Raw genomic sequence first — 20,913 nt, 5'->3', positions numbered from 1 at the left:
CTCGCTAGGTTGGCAAGGAGGGGACTCACCCCGGCATGGCACTCTGGTCTCAAACCTAGGCTGCTGGCTTTTCTAGCTAACAAGGCCAGCATTGTAACCACTCTGCAAGTGCATTGTCCCAAATTGCCCAAAGCAAGACCCAAATTCAAGAAAGAACTTTACATAACACAGAAGGTCTCTACAGCAGAGTTCCTCAACCTTTCTGGCTTTGCAGATTGCTGGGGAACGAAGGATATGGTTCCACAAGAGAGGCGTGCAAGCTTGCATGCACAGCTCCATTTGCACAAGTGGCAGGCAGGTGCACCCGCCACTTGTGCAAATGGAACACTGGTGTGCTTGCTGCCACTCACACAAGAGGGGATGCAAGCACCTGCACACCTGCCACTTCTGTAGCCCAGTTCATAAGGGCTCAAGGCCCATAGTGGGCCATGAGCCAGGAATGCTTGTTCTACAGCATATGTATCATAAAAAAAGTGCTATCACAGCAAATATTCTGAGATCAGCTTAGTCCTAATGTATAAATAATTAAATGTTACTGAGAAATTAAGATATTTTTGCACTATTAATTAACGATCATTGATATATTATTTTAAAATAATTACAGCTCAATAACATTTAATTTAAAACAAATATTCATTTGGATTAATTCAACCCATGCATACATACAAAATATTAATAAAAATAAATCATATCATGACCAAGATACAATATTTTAAGACCTAGGCCTCGTTGAAACCTATTTTGTTACCTTTCAATACACCATTTGATTCATTTATTTAAATTACAATTTCCATTTTTATCCCAATACAGAATCTGTAGAAAATATTATAGGGGACCTTGACAGAGATATGTAACCTCTGCTGTCAAGCCAACAAGTGATAAGTCTACCATGTCCAAATAACGTTTAGAAGTCAGTCAGAGATACCTCCTTAATTCACTACAGTATAAGAAAGGGGAGAAAGAATTTCTCCCTTTGATCAAGGACACAGCGTTATTTTTATCTCCAAAATATTTCTCAATATCTAAAATACGCTCATATCTAAAACCAATGGCAGTGGGGCCAGTGGCAGCAAAGACTGAAATCATGCATGTTTTAAGGCCATTGCTTCAAGGAATGGATATTGAAATATTTGCAAATGCAGGTGAAATTACCACACTTTGATCGAAACTTGAGCGAAAACTCTGGAGCACAGGATGCCTTACTTGAAACTTGAGTTAAAATTCTGGAATTCAGTTTTACTCCAAGTAGTTAAACATGGCCTTAAATTGAACATTCCACTTATCCCCAATATATTAGTTAGATATTATTTTTCTACTTTCTCAGAGTTTTCTACTTAATTAGATTTCTTGCTCCCTTTTTTAAAAAACAAAAAAACTGCAGAAATCTATATTCATATATTCTGTACCAAGAGTAAATACCTTCTAAATTCTGATTTAGCTGGTTACAAATTAATTGCCGCAACATGTTTAACTGTGTAGTAAATTTCATTATATAATTTTGGCAAAAAAATGAAACACTGAAAAACAAAAAAGGACAGTTATTTGTCTTACCGTAAATAACATATTTAATTAAATAGCTTTTTTCTTCTTGCTCAGTAGTAGGCTTAAACACTAGCGAACATGTGTAAACTCCACTCATATAAGATTTGAAATGTTGGAATACAAGAGTTCCTGATGGCGATATTGTCAGAGATTCATTTCCTGTATTGAAATGATAAAATAAATTTTGTTGTTTAAGGAATTTCAAACCATAGTAACTACATGTTTTAATTATTTAGTCTTGATTCTAAAGCATATCACAATTACTTTATCTATCTCTCTATCTCTCTGTGTGTTTGTGTTTGTGTGTGTGTGTGTGTGTGTGTATTTGCATGTGTGTCTTTTTCAAATTATAATACTCCCCAAAAAAGTTTTTTAAAAGATCAACAGAATCAGCCAGCACTAATTAGTTCAAAATAACCAGACTGGTATGAGAGACAGAATGAAAAAGGTATCTTCATAAGTTGCAGAAGTGCATAGAAATAAAATTACTTTAATATTTTTGCTTATTGTCTCCATTATTGCCATATACAGTAGAGTAAACATTTCTTCAGCAGTATATTACATTTTCAAACACAACTCTGTCAAGGTGGGAGATATTTGAACACTGTGTTCTTAATATCATCCCTCACAAATGTCCAAGAGAAAAATGTCCTAAGATAAAACTATATTAGTTCTATAAAGCCAACCCAAACTATTACAGGTAATCCTTAAGTTGCAATCACTCATTCAGAGTTCATTCAAAAGTATGACAGGACTGAAAAGGGGGAATTTGTGAGCAGTCTACGAGTTGCAGCTGCTGTAGCATCACCATGGTCATGACCCAGGTACCCATTTGACAATTACAATGCAAGAAACTGCAGTCACATGATAACCATTAACAAACTTCCCTATCAGCTTCTCAGAAGAAAAGTCAATCAAGAAGTCAGTAGGTAACAATTTGCTCTCATAAATCATTCCCACAGTATTTTTCTCCCAGGACCACCACCACCCCTAAAAATCCCTGGGATTTATACTCTATAGTACCCTGTTGTGGCCCAGCAGGAGCCGTTGGAGCTGCCACCAGACTCCGACAGTGAGGGTCCCTATGAGTCGGCTCTGGAGGACCCTGGGCAGGGTTCTGACTCTGAGCAGGGATCAGAGAGGCTGGTCGGCCACCAGGAGGCGCCTGAGGCATGGAGCATTGGTGAAAAGGAAGGGGGCTCCTGATGTCATGCCTTGGAGCAGTGGGGAGGAGTCACAGGACAGTGAGTCAGACATCAGCAGTGAGTTGTTAGATGCTCGTTATCGGCGCGCTAACAGGCGTAAGGAGCAATTGCGCAGTTACAGGTGGTAATTGCTCTCAGCTGCTGATAATTAGACTCCTCTCCAGACTATAAAAGGACTGCTTGTGCACACGCCCTTTGCAGAAGTCAACGCAGGAACTATTGTGGGAGTACAGTCTTGTGAGCGTGGCAGGCTGGATAGCTGCTATTGCGTGTCAGTGCCGGAGGGTTCTGAAGGTCAAGTTGTGTTGGATTGCTGCAAAGGATTGTCTGTCTGTGCAATAAACCTCGTGAAGTATCTTTGGCTCGGAGTGTGTTTGTGATTGTGGGGGAAGAGAGGGGTCAGAACAGTACCCCATGTCCCCAGAGCCCACCTGCTGCCATTGCTCTCCAGCACCTGGTCAGACTGCCCTCCCCTTTCCCATATTCTTTACCTCCCACTTCTTCTCACTTAATGATCCATGCAGGCATGAGGTTACAACAGTGACAGGGAATGCCAGGATTTCAGTTATTAAATTTTGGCATTGTGCCTTTTGGCAGCACTAAACCTGACTTACTCTCACCAAACATGATATTGTGCTTCATGACCATACCAGTGGTGGGTTGCAGGCGGTACACCCTGGTAGGGGTGTATCGGAGCCTGCCCGGAGCACTGGATACCATTCCAGTACAGTGCTCCGGAGAGCCCACCCGTCCGCCCGAGCTCCTTACCTGTCTTTTAAGGCTTCCACGCACATGCATGGTGCGTACAGCACCTGCGCTCCGCTCCACTGAGCAGCTGGAGCATTGCAGAGGCTCGCGGAGGCACTAAGACGCATGCGCTCGCTGAGCACATCCATGTGGACGCTGCCGGGCCCGTTCCAACCGTACCAGTTGGAACGGGATCGGTACCCACCACTGGGCCACACTGTTTAGTAACAAAAATCCAGGTTCCAATTGCCATTGAATATAGCATCAATTCTCAGATTGATGCAAGCGTATTCAGAAGTTCAGCAAATCCATAACAAACAATAATTCATTTTCTCCACAGTTTATTCTACTAGATCCAATCTTTTACAGACTGAACACTCATCCCTGAATTTGCAACCAAATTGCCAAAATATCTGGACAGAGCCAGAAAAGAGAAATGATCCCAAGATTATAGAAAATCTGAACTTTATCCACTCTACTAGGAAAGCTGGTTCCTCAACCCAAAAATTGGACTCATCATCTGTACCATCGAGAAAACTTTCTATCATCAGTGTGGAATCCATAGCTAACCATCTCATCTCTACTTCAAGGAAACAAGATGTAAAAAAATTCACTAGAAAAATTAGATCTGAATTTAGATTACTAAAATATCTTTCACCACATGCTTTATACTCACGTGCATTTACACCAGAAGTGCAGAGAGGGCTGGATCCTTTACAAAAAAGTAAAGCTACATGATTTGATGGCATGTACCAAGAATTACTGAAAAACTATGGACCAGCAATTAAACACTGGCCTGCCTCCTTTTTTAATTCCATACTATACTCAGTATGGCTCTCTCGTATCTTCAAGATCATCAAAATTATTGCAAATTTGAAATCAGAAAAGGATCCAAAGGTTTCCCCAAATTATTTTTGCTTTTCTCTGTGTCACCTAGAAACGGTGGCACAGAATCTTTCTAGGTCAGTGGTTCTCAACCTGTGGGTCACGACCCCTTGGGGGTCGAACGACCCTTTCACAGGGATCACTAAGACCATCACAAAAGACATATTTTCAATGGTCTTAGGAACCGAGAAACCTGCATGCCAGTGTTTGGAGCCAGGGGAGCTGCGGCGGCGGCTACTGCCTTGCAAAAGGGAGAGGCTACCTGACAGGAGCAGCGGTGCGCCCAGCCAATTGCAACACGAGAGGCACTGGCAGGGGAGGATCGGATGGCTGCTCTTGATGAGGGAAGGGGGGAGAATGGAGCGCCCGAGCGCTGGCAAGGCAGTGCTCTGAGAGGTGGCTGGGCCGATCTCGGTCTCCCAGTGGCGAGGGGAGGGGACGCCGGGAAGAAGGAGCCAAGAACGGAGGTGGGAAGGATGGCAACATTGTCCCTTCAGTTCGCAGCCTCCTCCTCCTTGGAGACTCGGAGGTTCACATGGGCGCTCTGCAGTAGTTGGCTCCAGACGTTCGGGTTTTCCCTTTTCTGTAAAAACTTCTGTCCATTCACAAGGAGACCCGCCTTCGTTTCCTTCCCACGATATCTATGAATGAGTGGTTGGAAAACTTGGGAGCGAGAGGATTCCAGGAGTTTGGGGGCAGAGGGGAAAAAGGTAGCCGTCACAAAACATTTTCAGCAGCCGCTTTGAAAAAAAATAAAGCACTACATCTTTTTAGTTTTCAGTTTTAAGCTTCCATGCTTAGAATAGAATGGAATGGAATAGGAAAATGAAATGGAATGGAATAGGAAAAGGAATAAAAAAATGGAATGGGAATGGGAATAGGAATGAAATAGGAATAGAATGAAATAGAAATGTTTATTGGTTGAAGTGTGATAAGACACACAAGGAATTTGTCTCCAGTGCACCAAATCACAGTGTACATATAAACAGCAAGTAATAGGTCATAGGTCATAATAATAGTTACAATCATTAGTTACAAATAACAATTGATAAATCATAAAGAATCAGTAAGACAAGATGAAAAATAGGAGGGGATTTCCAACCTAGTACTGTATTTTTCTTTGACCCATTTTTTTTACTGTCTTTCTTCTCCGTTTTATTTTTATTTTGTTACTAACCGAAATGTTTCATGGATTTTTTGTAACAAGGTTAGAGGTTATATTACATTATATTATATATATTATTTTCATTAGAAAACCATTTCACAATATATAATTACGTATTGTTTTTGTGATTAATCACTATGCTTTAATTATGTTCAATTTGTAATAATGAAAATACATCCTGCATATCAGATATTTACATTACGATTCATAACAGTAGCAAAATTACAGTTATGAAGTAGCAACGAAAATAATTTTCTGGTTGGGGGGTCACCACAACATGAGGAACTGTATTAAAGGGTCGCGGCATTGGGAAGGTTGAGAACCACTGTTCTAAATCTTTAGAAAGACTTATGTTAAACAGAACAGCCTTAGCAGTAGAATCTGTAATCCAAGTTAAACAAGCTGGATTTTACCCCAAACAAGACTGTTGCGATCAAGTCCTTGCATTAACTTTCTATCTGGAGAATGGATTCGAAAGGAAAATGAAAAAAATATGTTTTTCTTGACTTCTCGGTAGCCTATAATGATGATGAGAGGACTTCTCCTCAAATTAATAAAGGTTGTACCTTGTTGTAAACACCATTGCCATGACTGGCAGCAAGTTGAGTAACAGATTATTTCAAGTTTCCACATAATTCAATAGAAGCAGATATCATACGTTGGACTTTCACAAGGATTAGTGCTATCCTCTGCTCTTTTTACATCTATAACCTGCCTGAAACTGTTCCTCGAAAATTTATTTATGCCAATATCTATCTCACAGTCCAACAAACTAACGTCAGTGATGCAGAAGACATTCTCTTTCAACATCTCCAAAACCTGGCTGACTACTTTAAAAAATGGTGCCTCCAACTGAGCCTAACAAAAATAAAAATAGCCACATTCCACCTTAGCAATTGTTATATAAATTACCAGTCTTCAGTGAAGTCTGGAACTGTATTTTACAATATAACAACTCCCTGAAGTACCCTGAAGTATGGAGGTAACACTTGAGAGATCACTAACCTTCCAGCAACACATGGAAAAAACAGCTGCAAAATTGAAAAGTCACAACTATTTATTGAACAGACTAGCTGGAACATCCTGGGGTGCTAACCTCCTAAGCTCCTTGGCTTTGATTTATTACACAATTGAATGTCAGCATGTACAGTAATAGCGCCCACACCAAAATGTTTGATGTCCAATTCCACTAGACAATGCATATCATCTCTGGCACATTGCATTCCACTCCTATGCACTAGTTACTTGTACTTAGTAATATTGTATCACTCCACAGTAGACATCAACAAGCTCTCATTCGGCTATGGTCAAGGATACTGAACAAGATCCTCTCTATTCACCAGGACAATGCAGAGCCCATCACAACAATGAAACCCCATAGGCCAGCTTGGAAAGCAGTTGTTCACTTAACATCTATCCAGTTTAACCCAGAGAATACCTGGACATGGGAATGGTCCAAGATACCTTCTTGTGGCCTGACCATTAATGATCCCTCTACTAAACCACCTGGTTTTGACTGGCCTCACTTTGTCTGGTCGAAATTGAACAAAATGTGATGTGACCCTGGAAGAAGTGCCTTAGCCCTGTATCAACGGGGATGAAAAGATTTCCCTAGTTCCGATTATGGTGGTGATATGCTAAACTATTAAACATATTGCTCACAATGTGCATTCTCTGGCTTTCTAGATCTACATGAAGCAATACCAGAGGCAATCGTCTGGATAGCTGAACTGGACATCCAGTTATGAAGCTACTGTCATAACCTCATAGAAGTTTTACTTATTAACTACATGGACTATGTATATATGTTTACTTCTCTTTTGGTATGTTCTCATCATATGCTAAATAATAATAATTGTTTCACAGTAGCAAGAGTTAAGTAGCATCTCCAATGTTCAGCACGAAATCTCCAAAAGGTTATTGCTCTTAGCAATATAAAAAATCATTGAGAAATCTAGAGTATCAACAAATTGTATTCTCAATTTCTCTCCCACTATATTCTTCTTTAGGAAACCAAAATACCTCCATGCCAATCTATGTATGAACTGAATCTAGCCTGGAAAGGATCCAGGTAATTTGTTTCTCCTAGGAGTTTCAGGATCAGCAACATTATTCCTTGTTCTACTGATACGATTAAATATGGAATATTGGTTTTAATATCCTATAGGTCAGAAGACTGAAGATAAGCAGTGAAATGTTTCAAACCAAAAAAGAAGTCCAGTTGCCATGATTCAATTTTCAGGATCCTATTCGCTGTTAAAATGAAATAAAATATTTCAGTAACATCACTTTTTCTATAAATGAACTACAGTTTTATCTACTCAAAATTCTCAACATTTTTATGAGGATTGTGTAGTCAGGGTTTTAGAATCATCAGTGATTATAGAAAATGATAGCTGATAGATACGATAACATCCTAATTCCAATTCTGTAAGCAACTCAAATTTCGAACTTTTTAAAGGCTAGATTTTTACACTGAAGAGCTAATTTTATTTTTAAACTAGTTAAAGAATACTGGTGAAGAAAAAAGATTAGCCAAAAATATTATGCAATGATTATTCTTCAATCTTCAATCCTACATTTACTTAAATGAAAAAGTCTAGGAAAATAAAGCATTCTAAAATATTTCTCTCTCTCTAAATAACACTGCAGTACTTGCCTGACTGACATCCAAAAACCAAACTTGCCAATAATAACACAAAATTCATTCTGGGACAATAAAATCAAGATGCTTGCCTTGTCTTGCTACATTGCAGAGTTCAATAAACAGTATGGTACTATTCATTCACCTCAGCAACACATTTATGTTACTTATTCTCACATAAGCTACCTTTAAAGTGAGAAACATATCAAATTGTCCAATTTCCTCTTTTATGACCATTTGTCCTTTTCGCTGAATAGTGACAACCAAGAGATATAATTAAAAACAAGTCCTATTTCAATTGAACATTTCAAGTGACTGAAAATGTGTAAGCAAAAGAAATGGAGGAATGCAAAAGCTTTATTTTATTTTAAATATTAAATGCACGTTTATAATGAAATTATATTTAAAGTTATTTCCAACATCAACAAAATAAAAAAATAAGCTACAGGAAAGTCAGTTGAAGTTGTAAAACTAGTGAAAGTAGCAATAAAACAATAGTCATCACTGATTAAAGGTGGTACAATCTAAAATGTCAGCTAAACTATAATATTAGTGTTGACAGCCAAACTTCCCATGTCACTCAATACCTACAGGTAATTTTTGATTGCAAGGGCACACAGAAATAAAGCCCTACATAGAGAGAAATATTTAATTCGGGGCTACTTCATTAAAAAAAACTAGCATAAAGGAACAGCCATTTATTTCTTTATAGTTGAAAGTGAGCCATTTGGACAATACCAGAACAATGGAAAATTTTCACTTTCAATTAACTGTTTGCTTCTACTTCATAGAATTCTTTTTACTTCACAGACTAGTGATGCTTGGACATTTTTAACAATGAGTTCAATAAATTAGATCCTTAATGGGGTGCTTCCTCTCATACTCTTTAACTATTTATACTAGTTCATCCAATATTACAATAATTATCTGTTGCCATGTATTTAGAGATAGACCATTGGCTTACCTGAAGGGTTCTTTTCTGTGCACCGCGGGAGAGTCCAAGCAATAGGTTAATTCAGTCTGGTTGCCCTGGACTGAGGAACTTTTTTTCCTTTGACCACACCTCCTAGTGTGGCCACTCCCCAGAATTTTGAGATGGTCTGGACCGTGAGGATGGAGCGAAACGTCCAAAAAATCCAGCTCTTGATGACACGAAGGCTAAGAATCCCTGGACAGATATCCAGGGCGGGTTGGACTCTCCCGCGGTGCACAGAAAAGGACCCTCCAGCCAATGGTCTTTTTCCTGTGCACTGCTTGGAGAGTCCAAGCAATGGGACATACCCAAGTTATTGTCCATCAGGGTGGGCAGAAGTAGAGTCCCAGGATTTGTTCGTAGACACCACCTGGAGCACCCTCCTGCCGAAAGACGCCTCAGCCAAGGCAAATACGTCGTTTGTTATGTCTAACAAAGGGTGACGGCGAAGACCACGTGGCCGCCCTGCAGATGCCATCTATCGAGGCCTGGGTGGCCCAGGCCGCAGAAGTGGCCGTGCTCCTCGTGGAGTGTGCCGAAATACCTCTAGGGACTGACCTGGACTGGCTCTCGTATGCAGAGGCAATGCAAGTCCGTAGCCACCTGTCTACCGTTGAAGATGAGACTTTCTTGCCCAAGGAGCCTGGCTGGAATGAAATGAAGAGGTCCTGGGTAAGGGAGGTAAGCCTCCCTTAGATCGATAGAGGTGAGGAGGTCTCCATGGCGGATCCCCGCCAGGATGGACTGGAGGGACTGCATCTTGAACCTCCAATAGGCGATGTGCCTGTTGAGGTTCTTGAGGTCCAAGTTGGCCCTCCACCCCCCCACCCCCCGAGTTCTTGGGTTGGGGGGCACCTGCTCTATCGCATTTATCTCCAGGAAATGGAGAATCTCCTGGTTCATAAGCTCTCTCTTTAGAGGGCAGGAGGGAGTGGGACATCGGATGAAAGTCCGAGGTGGAGGGGACAGGAATTCCAGGGAAAGGCCCTCCCTGACAATCTGGAGGACCCAGGCGTCTCCGTGGTCTGGGCCCAATGGGGGGCAAACAGTTGGAGTCGCCCCCCTATGGGAGATGAGTTCGGGCAGTCACTTGGACTTACGGAACGGCCTGTTAGAGGCCCCACCGCGGTTGAACTTGCGGAAGCCGATTTGTTGCCTACCCGTGTCCCGAAAGGAAGGCCTGTCCGGGGCTCTATCCCCTGACTGACTGGGCGTCCTACCAGAAGAAGCAAAGGTGGATGAGGTGGAGGGCTCCGAGGAACAAAAGGACTGCCTTCTGGGATAAGGAGCGGACTTACGGTCCTGCTTCTTGGTCAATGATGGCAGAACCTTCCTCTTGTCTTTTGACTCAATGAGGAAAGGATCTAGAACTTCCCCAAACAATTTGCACCCCTTGAAGGGGGCAGAGGCCGGCTTCCATTTTTTTTCTGATCCGCCTGCCAATGGCGGAGCCAAATGAGGCGGGGGGATGTTACGTTGGACGCCAAGGCCCTAGACGTGAATTTGGTGGCATTAAGTGACGTGTCAGCAGCGTACTGGGAAGCCGCAATGATCTTAGATATGTCCTGACGGAGGCGCATGTCCCCCGCTGGGAGTTTGGTCAGCAATTCGCACAGCCAGATGACGGAGGCCCTGTTGAAAAATGATGCGGAGGAAGACGCCTTAATGGCCCAGGCAGCCGCAAGGTGGGTCTTGTGGCAAGCCTTCTCCGCCTTCTTATCCTCCGCCTTAAGGCCCTCTAGCAGGTCTGCGGGGAGGGAGGAGTTGTAGGTAAGGGCAGCTATGGGTGGATCCATGGCTGGTAGGACTAGGAGATCCTCCAGGGCGGGTTCCATGGTGTACAGTTTTTTGTCCGCTCCGCTAGAAGACAGCGTAGCCTGTTGGGTCCACTGGCGTTGGATGAGATCCAGGAACAACCTGGGGACCGGCACCAGTTCCTGCTAGGAACATCGAACATGGCTGAGTGAGGGTTGACTGGAGCCGCATCAGTAGGTGGTTGGGCGGGCTTGGGTTTGATCCCTATTTTGGTAGCGGCCTTAGCCTTGTGAAGAATAGATTCAAAGAGACTCGGCTTAAAGAGCCCTGAAAAGGCAGGAGTGTCAGGCAGGAGGTCCTCGTCCTCCGAGAGCTCCTGTCCCTCCTGGTCAGGATCCTCCAGGGCGGAGGCCTCGCTGACCACAGAGGACTCCAGTGAGGGGTGGCGGACCCACTTAGCTGGAGGTGGAGCAGCCTGGTTGGCCTGAGAGGTGCTTGGAACCACCGGAGGCAGATCACATTTACTTATGCCCTCTGCGATGCCCTTGGCAAGGGCACGGGCTACCACGACCTGCATGTGGGGCGAGAGCTTGGGTTCCTGATCAGACTCGGGATCTAGAGCCATGGGTTCCTCCAGATGGGGAGGGGCAGCCTCGGGCATACCATACCTGCTGGGGTTTTCAGGAATAAGGTCCTGCTCGCAGGCCCAAGAAGGAGCCAGGGAGGCTGGTTCCACCAGCGACCTGTCAGGGGACAAATCTTGGGATTCGACCTCCTCAGCCATCAAGGCTAGGGGATCGCCCCTGGGAAAGGGAAGGGCAAAGGAGTCCCCGGAGGGGAGAAGCCGTGGGGCCTCCTTGTCCGCCTGGCGCCAGGCCTTTTCAAAATGCTTGTCAAGCACTCTTTGGGGCCTTTCAGCGTCTTTGACCTGGGCCGCAGACAGGGCCCTGGGGGGATGTTTACCCTTGGCACCCGCGCCGCCCTTGCCAGCCCCACCGCCCCTGGTGGGGGGGGGGATCCCTTGCCAGGGGTTTGGGGAGGACCTGGCCTGGTGTCTGAGGTGCCTGATGCACTGGACAGCTCCATGGGCAATGACCACACAAGATGCAGCAAGACACTGGGCGGGCGGATTGGGAGGCCAGACACTCTGACTGGTACACTGCAAGAGAACAGTAGAGATTGCTTGAGAACAAGATAGTGGCAAATTGAAACTGACATAACGATAAAACAACAGTGTACACCAGTCGTAGTCACAAGAGGTGAAGGGGCCTGCAGTTGAGGCTGCAAGGCCCGGCAGGAGATCAGGGAGGTCCAGGCCCGAATGGCGGAAAAAAACCGGAGCGGCCTGCATGGTGAATAACGCCCTCCCTGTGCCGGTGCGAAGACCACCAAGTGACCCAGGCACCAGCGCCGCCTAGAAATCGATGCAGGTGGCCGAGGGCCAGCTGGGCAGCCCCGGACAAGGCCCCCAAACCACCCAGCGGTCTCCTGGTGAAGCGTGGCCGAGCGGTGTGGCTTTTCCCAAAAGGCGCGAAAAATGGCCGCCGCAGAAAGCGTGGGGACAAAGGAGGCGAACAGCGGCGACCGCATGCTTCTCCCGTGGCTGGCTTGGCTCTAGCTGGCCGGGAAACGAAAAATAACCTCGGCAAAACAACAAACGGGGCCGACGGGGACAAGCAGACTCACAGGAGCCTCGCCGCTCATTGCCGCACTTTGAAAAAGCGAGCGGCAGGCCTCCAAGCCGGCCCGAGCGGCGTGGCTATGGAGCACCACCACCACCACCACGCTTACCTCCTGGCCTCTTTAGAGACGAAGTAGCTGGAAAAAAACAGCAGCTAGATAGAGGAAAACAATTAGAAATAGGAAGGGAGCAAAAGAAGGAAAAAAGGAATAGATATAAGGAGAGTCCAAGCTAAAAAAAGGTAAATTCAGCTGGAACACTCAGAGAAACAATCCGAACGGGCTGACTGAGGAAAAATTCTGGGGAGTGGCCACACCAGGAGGTGTGGTCAAAGGAAAAAAAGTTCCTCAGTCCAGGGCAACCAGACTGAATTAACCCATTGCTTGGACTCTCCAAGCGGTGCACAGGAAAACCAGGAGTTCTACAAAGAGAGCCAGGAACTTACATCAGCCCAATGTCTGATTTCGTCAACATAGACCACCCTGTCCTTTAAAGGCTGAGTGGACTGGACATCAACATTTGAACTACTGTAAGTCCATGTATTTGCCATACACTAGATAAAATAAATACAACAATTAATTGCAATCTGAGATGCTATAACAGCACAATATTAAGATGTTCTCCATGCTTAGGGAAAGAAGCTGTTGCATAGAGCACTTAAAACACATCCTCTAGACCTATCTTAAAAGTGAGTTGTGAGTTGTTACATCAGGATTCATGCACAGATGCTAATTTTGAAGATGACATCACTTTACTATTCTTCTGTCCAATTTGTTTTCATTTGCTGATTGGTTGTGATTAAATCCTTATTCTCATTGTCAATCCATGAAACTCATATGTAGTTATAAGTGGCAGGTAAGCAGCATTGGTGACAAGGGATGATCCTAGATTTCTTTGCTTCTCACTTAATATGAAGTACTATTGTTTCTTTCCCTGCTTTGCTCATCAAGACCAACTATAGTGTTGTACCCCAATTGTAATCCTTCTACAAAATGTAGACTAAAGAACTCTTGTTCCTCTTGCCTACTTCCTGTATTAAAGTGTGCAGGTCCTATCCAGTTCTCATCCAAACATAACAATTTATCATTTCAGACACTTGGGGTGGGGGGCTGCAAAGAACATGGCCTAGTGGCCACTAGTGCATGTATTTATTGCAAATTCAGCAGAGCCAATTCTGGCGTGTAGTTCAAAAAATATTGTGTTGATCTCACCAAAGTTTACTCTGATAATGCTATGATTAAAGGCCATAAGATTAAATGTACAGGTAGTTTTTGAGAAACAGCAGGCCACTTAATGACTATTTAAAGTTACAACAGACACCTCAAAAACTACACACAACTGTTTCAAAGTTTTGACAGATGCAGAACTCTTGCAGTTGTTAGCCCTTACAATGGGAATGTTGAAGCACCCTCTCCACCATCCTAGCTTAGGCCTATTCCCCATGCTTTCTGGATGCAGCTGCCATTTTTACCACCCCAACAATTTCTTGCGGAAATGTCAGCTGCTTTCCAAGCTTTCTGCTCCAATCTGCTGGCTGTCAAAAGGCTGCAAAATTTTCCTTGCTTTTTCTAGGGCAGTGATGGCGAACCTTGTTTGGCTCGCGTGCCATAAGTGGGGGGAGCGCACGGGGGTCGTGTGCGGGCATGCCACACCCCTAATGCAATGCTCGACTCCCCCAGTGTGCATGTGCGCACTACAGGCACTCCCCCCATTTTTTGCATGCTTTTTTTGCCCTTCCCAGGCTCCAGAGACTTTATAGGAGCCTGGGGAAGGCGAAAACAGCCTCCCCCGCCTCCCTGGAAGCCCTCCAGAGGCTTCAGGGACCTCCAGAGCAGTCAAAATGAACCTCCAAGCAAATCGGAAGTCACTTCCGGTTTGCTCAGAGGGTTGTTTTGAGCACTCCGAAGGCTTCAGGGACCTTCAGGACGCTTCCCTGAAGCCTTCAGAGCAGTCAAAACGAACCTCCGAGCAAACCGGAAGTCTGTTCCCAAACTGTTCCCAACTGTTCCGGTTTGCCCTTAAGACTGTTTTTTTTTGCGCTCCGGAGGCTTCAGGGAAGCTCATGAAGCCTCCGGAGGGCCTCCGGGGGGGGAGGCTCTTTTCTCCCTCCCCAGGCTCCTATAAAGCCTCTGGAACCTGGGGAGGGTGAAAAATGGCTTTAAAAAAGGGTGAACTCAGCTGGCCAGCGCGCGCATGTGCACTGGCCAGCTGACAGGGCAGCGCCTCGCGTACCCTGACAAATGGCTCTGCGTGCCACCTGTGGCATGTGTGCCATAGTTTCGCCATCACTGTTCTAGGAGTTAGGAAACTATCTTCTGCATGAATGCACAGGCAGCAACTTTAGGACAAGCTTCCTAAAACCTTTCCTTGCTTTAACCTCCTCCCGTCCCCAGAATGCCACAGTTCTTTAATAAAGAAAATAACTAGGATAGACTGATTTGATGATCTTTTCTCTCCCCATCCTCAATTAGATACAAAAATTAAACTATTCATTTCTGCTCTCCAATCTCTCACCGCCTGTAGACAAGTCTTTGAGTGTATAATGATGTCATCCAGATTGCATTCCAGACGGATGGGACAAGAGCACAGATGAACCGCCATAGCTGCAAGGAGCTTGGTAAAAGTCCTGGGGGCGGACGAGAGGCCGAATGGAAGAGCCTTGTACTGGTAGTGCCATCAGTTGTAACACAGTCGCAGGAACCTCCTGTGGGCCTGGTGGATGGGCACATGCAGATACACTTCCTTGAGATCGATGGACGTGAGCAGATCGCCTCGCCTTACAAAGCCCAGGATGGATTGGAGGGACTGCATCTTGACACGCTTGTAGGCCAGATGATAATTCAGGCGTTTCAGATCTAGTATGGTCCTCCACCCCCCTGAACTCTTGGGAACCAGGAAGAGAATGGAGTAGAATCCCTTCCCTTCCTGGTCCGGGGGAACTGGCTCTATGGCGTTTATCTGTAGGAGATGGTCGATTTCTGCTTGCATGAGGGACCTTTTTACAGGGTTCTTGGTCAAAGGGCAACGAACGAACGTTCACGGTGGAATTGACAGGAATTCCAGTGTCAGCCCCCTCCTGACCGTGTTTAGAATCCACGCTTCCCTTGTGATTCTCTCCCAGCGGTCTGCATAAAGTTGCAGCCGGCCTCCGATGGGAGGGGACCTCTGATGGCCACTTGCCACGTCTAAACTGATGGTTGTTTGAACCCCCTCGAAAGGGCTTCCGAAAGGAGCCCTGGTTATTCTGCCTGCCCCTGGAACCGTAACTGTTCCTGTCCTGACTCCTGTCATTAGATTGGTTGTAGGACCTTTGGTAGGAAAAGGACGAGGTGGAAGCCTGAGTGTTGTCCTGTGCCCGAAAGGTCTGTTTCCTGTAGGAACTAGAGCCTTTCTTCTCATTCTTCTTGAAGGTAGAGGGAAGGATTTTCCGTTTATCCTTCGTCTCAATTAAGAATTTATCCAAGGAATCCCCAAAGAGCGAGCCCCCCTTGAACGGGGCCAAAGCCAGCTTCCACTTGGCCTTCATGTCCGCCTGCCAATGCCGAAGCCATAGCAGGTGCCGTGAGGTCACGTTGGAAGCCAGCGCCCTGGAGGCAAACTTTGCTGCATTCAGGGAGACATCCGCTGAGTATTCCACTGCTGTGATGAACTTGTTGAGATCATGCTGCCAACGAGACGCCCCCGAAGGTGGCTTAGCTCTTAGCTGGCGCAGCCAGAGTAGGGAGGCCCTTGTAAAGAAAGAGGTGGAGGTAGATGCCTTAATCGCCCAGGCGGCCGCCTGATGCATTTTATGGCAAGCTTTTTCAGCCCCCTTGTCCTCTGCCTTTAGCCCTTCTAACAGGTCAGCCGGGAGAGTGGAGGTGGAAGTGAGCGAGACCACCGGGGCATCCACCTCGGGCATCTTTAATGCCTCCTCTAATTTTGTCTCCAGAGGATACAAGGTCTTGTCTGCACCACTGGGGTTGGCCAGTGCGCCCGGCTAGACTCATTGGCGTTGAACCACGTCCATGAACAAGTCAGGGACCAGGATGAGCTCCGGGTCCGGGGTAGTTTCACTAAAGAGGCTCACCTTAAGGTCCTCGGAAGTAGAGGGAATGGCCTTATCCTTAGGTTTGGCCCCGAGCTCCGTAGAGGCCCTGGCCTTGTGTAAGATAGCTTTAAACAAGGAAGGCTTAAATAGGCCGGTAAATGCAGGTTTATCAGGAGGATGAGGAGGCATGTCCTCATCCTCCGAAAGTTCAAACTCATCTGCAGCCTCCTCTTCCCACACAGAAACTTCTGTGGTAACAGAGGTGCCTGGGGAGTCTAGGGCGTGGCTTCTACCTTCCGGGTGGGGACGGGTAGCCCTAGGGCCCCTGCCACTCTTACTTTCCTTTTGGTGCATGGCTTCAACTACCTCTTGGGAAATGGCCTCAGTAATGATCTCCCTCATCTCAGCTGAGAGAGCCGGGCCTTTGTCCTCAACAGGCCTGGGCCTAGAAGGGACTCGGCCTCTTTCAGAATGAATATGAGCCAAGGCCTCCTCCATGTGGGAGCAACCTTGGAGAGACTCCAGCTCCTCCCTCACAGAGGAACTAGGGGAGTCAGGATAACCCAGGGATGCTGCAGGGGAGCCAGACAAGGAATCCCTAACACTAATGGAGGGAGACTGATCCCCTTGATTGGAGAGACTCCTCTCTCTCCTGCCTGGGTAAAGGAGGCCCATCCCAGCCTCACAGACTTGGGGAGGATTAGGGCCCTGGGTCTTACTAGGCCTCTCCCTAGGACCCTCCTGCATCCTCTCTCCCAGGTGCTTAGGGCCTTTGTTCCCAGAGGAACTGTGGGAAGACTTGCTCCCTATTCCCCTATCACCCTTTCTCCCCTGGCCTGATGGATCTGGCCTACTGCGTTTGGTAGGAGGCCCTGCCAACTCCTCCGTCTGCTCCAAACCTTCATCAGCCATGTTCTTGATGGTTGTTCAGGAAGAGAGTGAGTCAGCCGCAGGGGAAGGGCACTGGACGCTGGCCAGCCGGCTCCAAAGCGTCTGCAGTTTCACGATTCTGGAGGCTGGAAGAGGCACCAGGACACTCCACAGCCACCCCTTCAGGCCGAAGGTCAATAGGGAGGACCCAGATACTGCCGGTGCCCCGGACATGCCTTTGTAATCCCTGGCAGTGATCTGCACTAGGGCGGAGAGTCGCGGAAGGCTGCTGGGTCGTTCTGTCTTGCTGCTGCCGAAATGACCCAACAAAATGGCTGCCGCAACTTTCACGTACTTTAAGTGCCTGCAGCCAGCGCCGACAATGAGGCCGTTGGGAAGCGCGCCAACGTGTTGCTTCCAAAATGGCCACCGCGACCTCCGAAGCCCGCTGCGACACCGCTGGGAAGAAATTCGAGCTGAAACTCCCTGGAGCGGTTGGAGACGGCCGAAGCCTTGGTTGTCCCCACACTCGCCAGCCGCCGCCGGACCAGTGGTCTCAGCTGATTCCCCCACCGCGCACAAAGCAGCTGGTGAGGCTCCATGATGCCCCAGAAACCAATTTTAAAGAAACAAACCTAACTAACTCTAAAACACAATAGTAAAAAATAAGGGAAAAATCGTAAATCTACTCTAACACTATCTAATAATTACGCATGGAGAATCCAGCCTATCTGTCCAAAGAATGAGAGCTTCCCAAAACAAGTCCTATCAGGCAGACTGAGTTTTTAAAACTGAACCTGAGGAGGCAAAGGAGGCGTGACCAGGGGAAAAATCAACTCAGTCCTTGGGCAGATAGGCTGTGTTAACCCTTCCTTGGACTCTCTAAGCAGCGCACTAGAGAACATGGGTGTTTCACGGTGGTAGAGGCATTGGAAGGCTTGAGGCAGGTGAGCTCATGCCTAACCTAGGCCTCCAGGATCTCCCTCACCCCCTAGCTCCATTTAACAATCCATGCCTTTGTTTAATTAATACACTGGGGAGGGCAGGCAGAGCTAGACATTACATGAGGCAATTCATTTAATATTAGCCTAACTTTCAACCTAAATGTACAAGGTATATTGCCTTGTACACTACCTGTAATAACATCTCCATACATAACGCTGCCTCCTATTTTGCCCCACACAATAATGCTCTGGAGTAGATGGCTGAGAATGACTGGCCTAGTTACCCAGTGAGCTTCTGTGAGTGAAAGTAGATTACAACCTGGGATTCTAGTCAAAAAATTGACAATGACATTATACAGGACCTCACTATCTATAATTTATAAATATGCTTACATCTTATATTTCTGCTTCTGTTTATTGTATGCAAGTGAGCATTTTACTCATTTAGTTTTTTAGTGCTGTGAGTGAGCTAAAATTCTATCCTACTGAGCAGACAAAACAGTCATCTACAGTTCATACTTGGTCTAATTAAGTCAGAAAACAAAAGAAAAGATTGCCTAAAAATCTTATGCTTTCATTAAGATGAGATACAGTTCTTCAAGTAGAAGCATAAGTGTAAAGGAGCAACACAATATAGCCAAAGTTAAATCCTATCTATATGAATGATAACTTTCTCTTGTATATAAATTGAAGAACATAACTGTGTTGGTCTAAGAAATATCTTTTTTTTTTTTTGCGTAAATTTGGGAGTTTGAACTTCAAAACCTGTACCTATAATGGCAACTGGGGATTGAAATTTCCATTGCTACGTGATTTGGTTATAAAGTTGCATCCACATAATTTAGCGATGGCAATGTCTGCAGTCCTGGTTGCCATTATTAACCAAAAACTATAGTAGTTTGGCAAGGCAATTTCCTACCGGCTTCCCACAACCAAGTCAATGGAGAAGCTGCCTTAAGTTTCAAATCCCAAGCAGTTTGCAAGCAAGTCAGCAAACTGGTGACAAGCAGGTGGGGAAGGGTAAAGGGGCTGAACGAGGGTGATAGGAAGGCAAGAATTGGGGTGCATAAGGGTGCATATGGGTACTCAAGAGTATAGGGGAGATGCAGAGCAAGCCTCTTGTTGGATGTGGATGCAAGGATACACAAATAATCAGTGCAGCACAAATGCAGAGACTGGTGAAGGGTACGCAGGTGGAGAATACTGCCTCACTAATTTTCTTGGGAAGATGAGAAGGAAGGTTGCAAATGATGATCACATGACTGAGGGGAGTTACAACTAACATTGTAGGGGTCAATTGCCAAGCACCCAGATCATGATCCTAAGACCATGAGTGTGCCCAGATGGTCAGAATTCAAGAATTGGTTGTAACCATCATTCATTCAGCACTGTCATTACTTTGAAAGGTCACTAAATGAATGTGTATAAGTCAAGAACTACCCATAATTGTTAAAAACAATTAGTTTGGTTTATCTGTGTTCAATTATGACTAAAATTAAATTAAACCTCTTAGAGTTAGTTTAATACAAGAGAGTACATGTAAATTGACATTCTGTTCTTGTTTTATATGAAAAACAGGAAAACATTATTAAGCAATACTGGAGGAAAATACCTGCAACCAAATCACCACTTGGTCCATGCCACTCAAATATTGGGTCGATCAATTCTGAATTTCTCAGATGATTTGTTAAACATAGAATACGTGGGCTGTTATGCTGCTGTCTGACATAAACTTTGACTGAAAATATAATTTAATTAATATTTGTTAAAAGAAAGTACATTGTTAAAATGCATTTAAAACAACAATTATCCAAATAAAGCTATGTTATCTTCAAGATTTATGCATTTACTCAGAAGCAAATCTAATTAATTTCAAGAATTGCTTGTAAGTAGTTTAGGATTACATGAAATATATTTAATTGGCATACATAACAGAATTCATGTTTAGACTTTCAGATATAGGATGCCTTTGTTATAACTAGCAAAGTTATATCTTTACTTATGGCATCTCAATAATTAAATGTTACATTAAAAAATAAAGACTGTCCTTTGCTCACATTCCATTCTTTATAAAATTGATAGACAAGCCAGGATTTACATTTTTAGCAATAGATTGCTTAAAAACATAGACTCATAGGGTTGGAATAGACCTTGGGGGTCTTTCAGACCAACTCCCTGCCCAGGGCAGGACTCCTTATATCATCCCAAATGATTGTCCAATACTATCTTGAAAACCTCCAGCAACGAAGCACCAACTCTGGGAGGCAAGTTATTCCATTAATTTTTCTGACAGGAAATTCTTAGTTCCAGATTGGATATCTCCTTGATTAGCTTTCTCCCATTATTTCTTGTCCTGCCCTCGGGTGCTTTGGAGAATAAGTCAACTCCCTCTTCTCTATGATTGCCCCTCAAATATTGGAAGTTTGCTATCATGTCACCCCTAATCTTCCTCTTCATTAGACCAGACATATC

General features: G+C 45.0%; 1 protein-coding gene across 2 annotated transcripts in view; it reads right to left on the bottom strand.

Annotated features, from left to right (window-relative positions):
- Positions 1 to 20,913, bottom strand: part of ZPBP (zona pellucida binding protein) — a 65,698-nt gene that overhangs the window by 25,852 nt on the left and 18,933 nt on the right. For both annotated transcript variants that reach the window (XM_081931906.1, XM_081931905.1), the window contains exons 3-4: positions 20,054 to 20,179; positions 1,552 to 1,701 (exon numbers count right to left, since the gene is read on the bottom strand). In XM_081931906.1, the coding sequence (XP_081788032.1) occupies positions 1,552 to 1,701; positions 20,054 to 20,179 (276 nt within the window). The remainder of the gene's footprint in view (positions 1 to 1,551; positions 1,702 to 20,053; positions 20,180 to 20,913) is intronic.

The sequence above is a fragment of the Natrix helvetica genome (genome assembly GCF_964273705.1).
Source record: "Natrix helvetica genome assembly, chromosome: Z".
NCBI lineage: Eukaryota > Metazoa > Chordata > Lepidosauria > Squamata > Natricidae > Natrix > Natrix helvetica.
The sequence above is the reverse complement of the archived record's forward strand: the minus strand, read 5'-3'. Positions and strand labels throughout refer to the sequence as shown.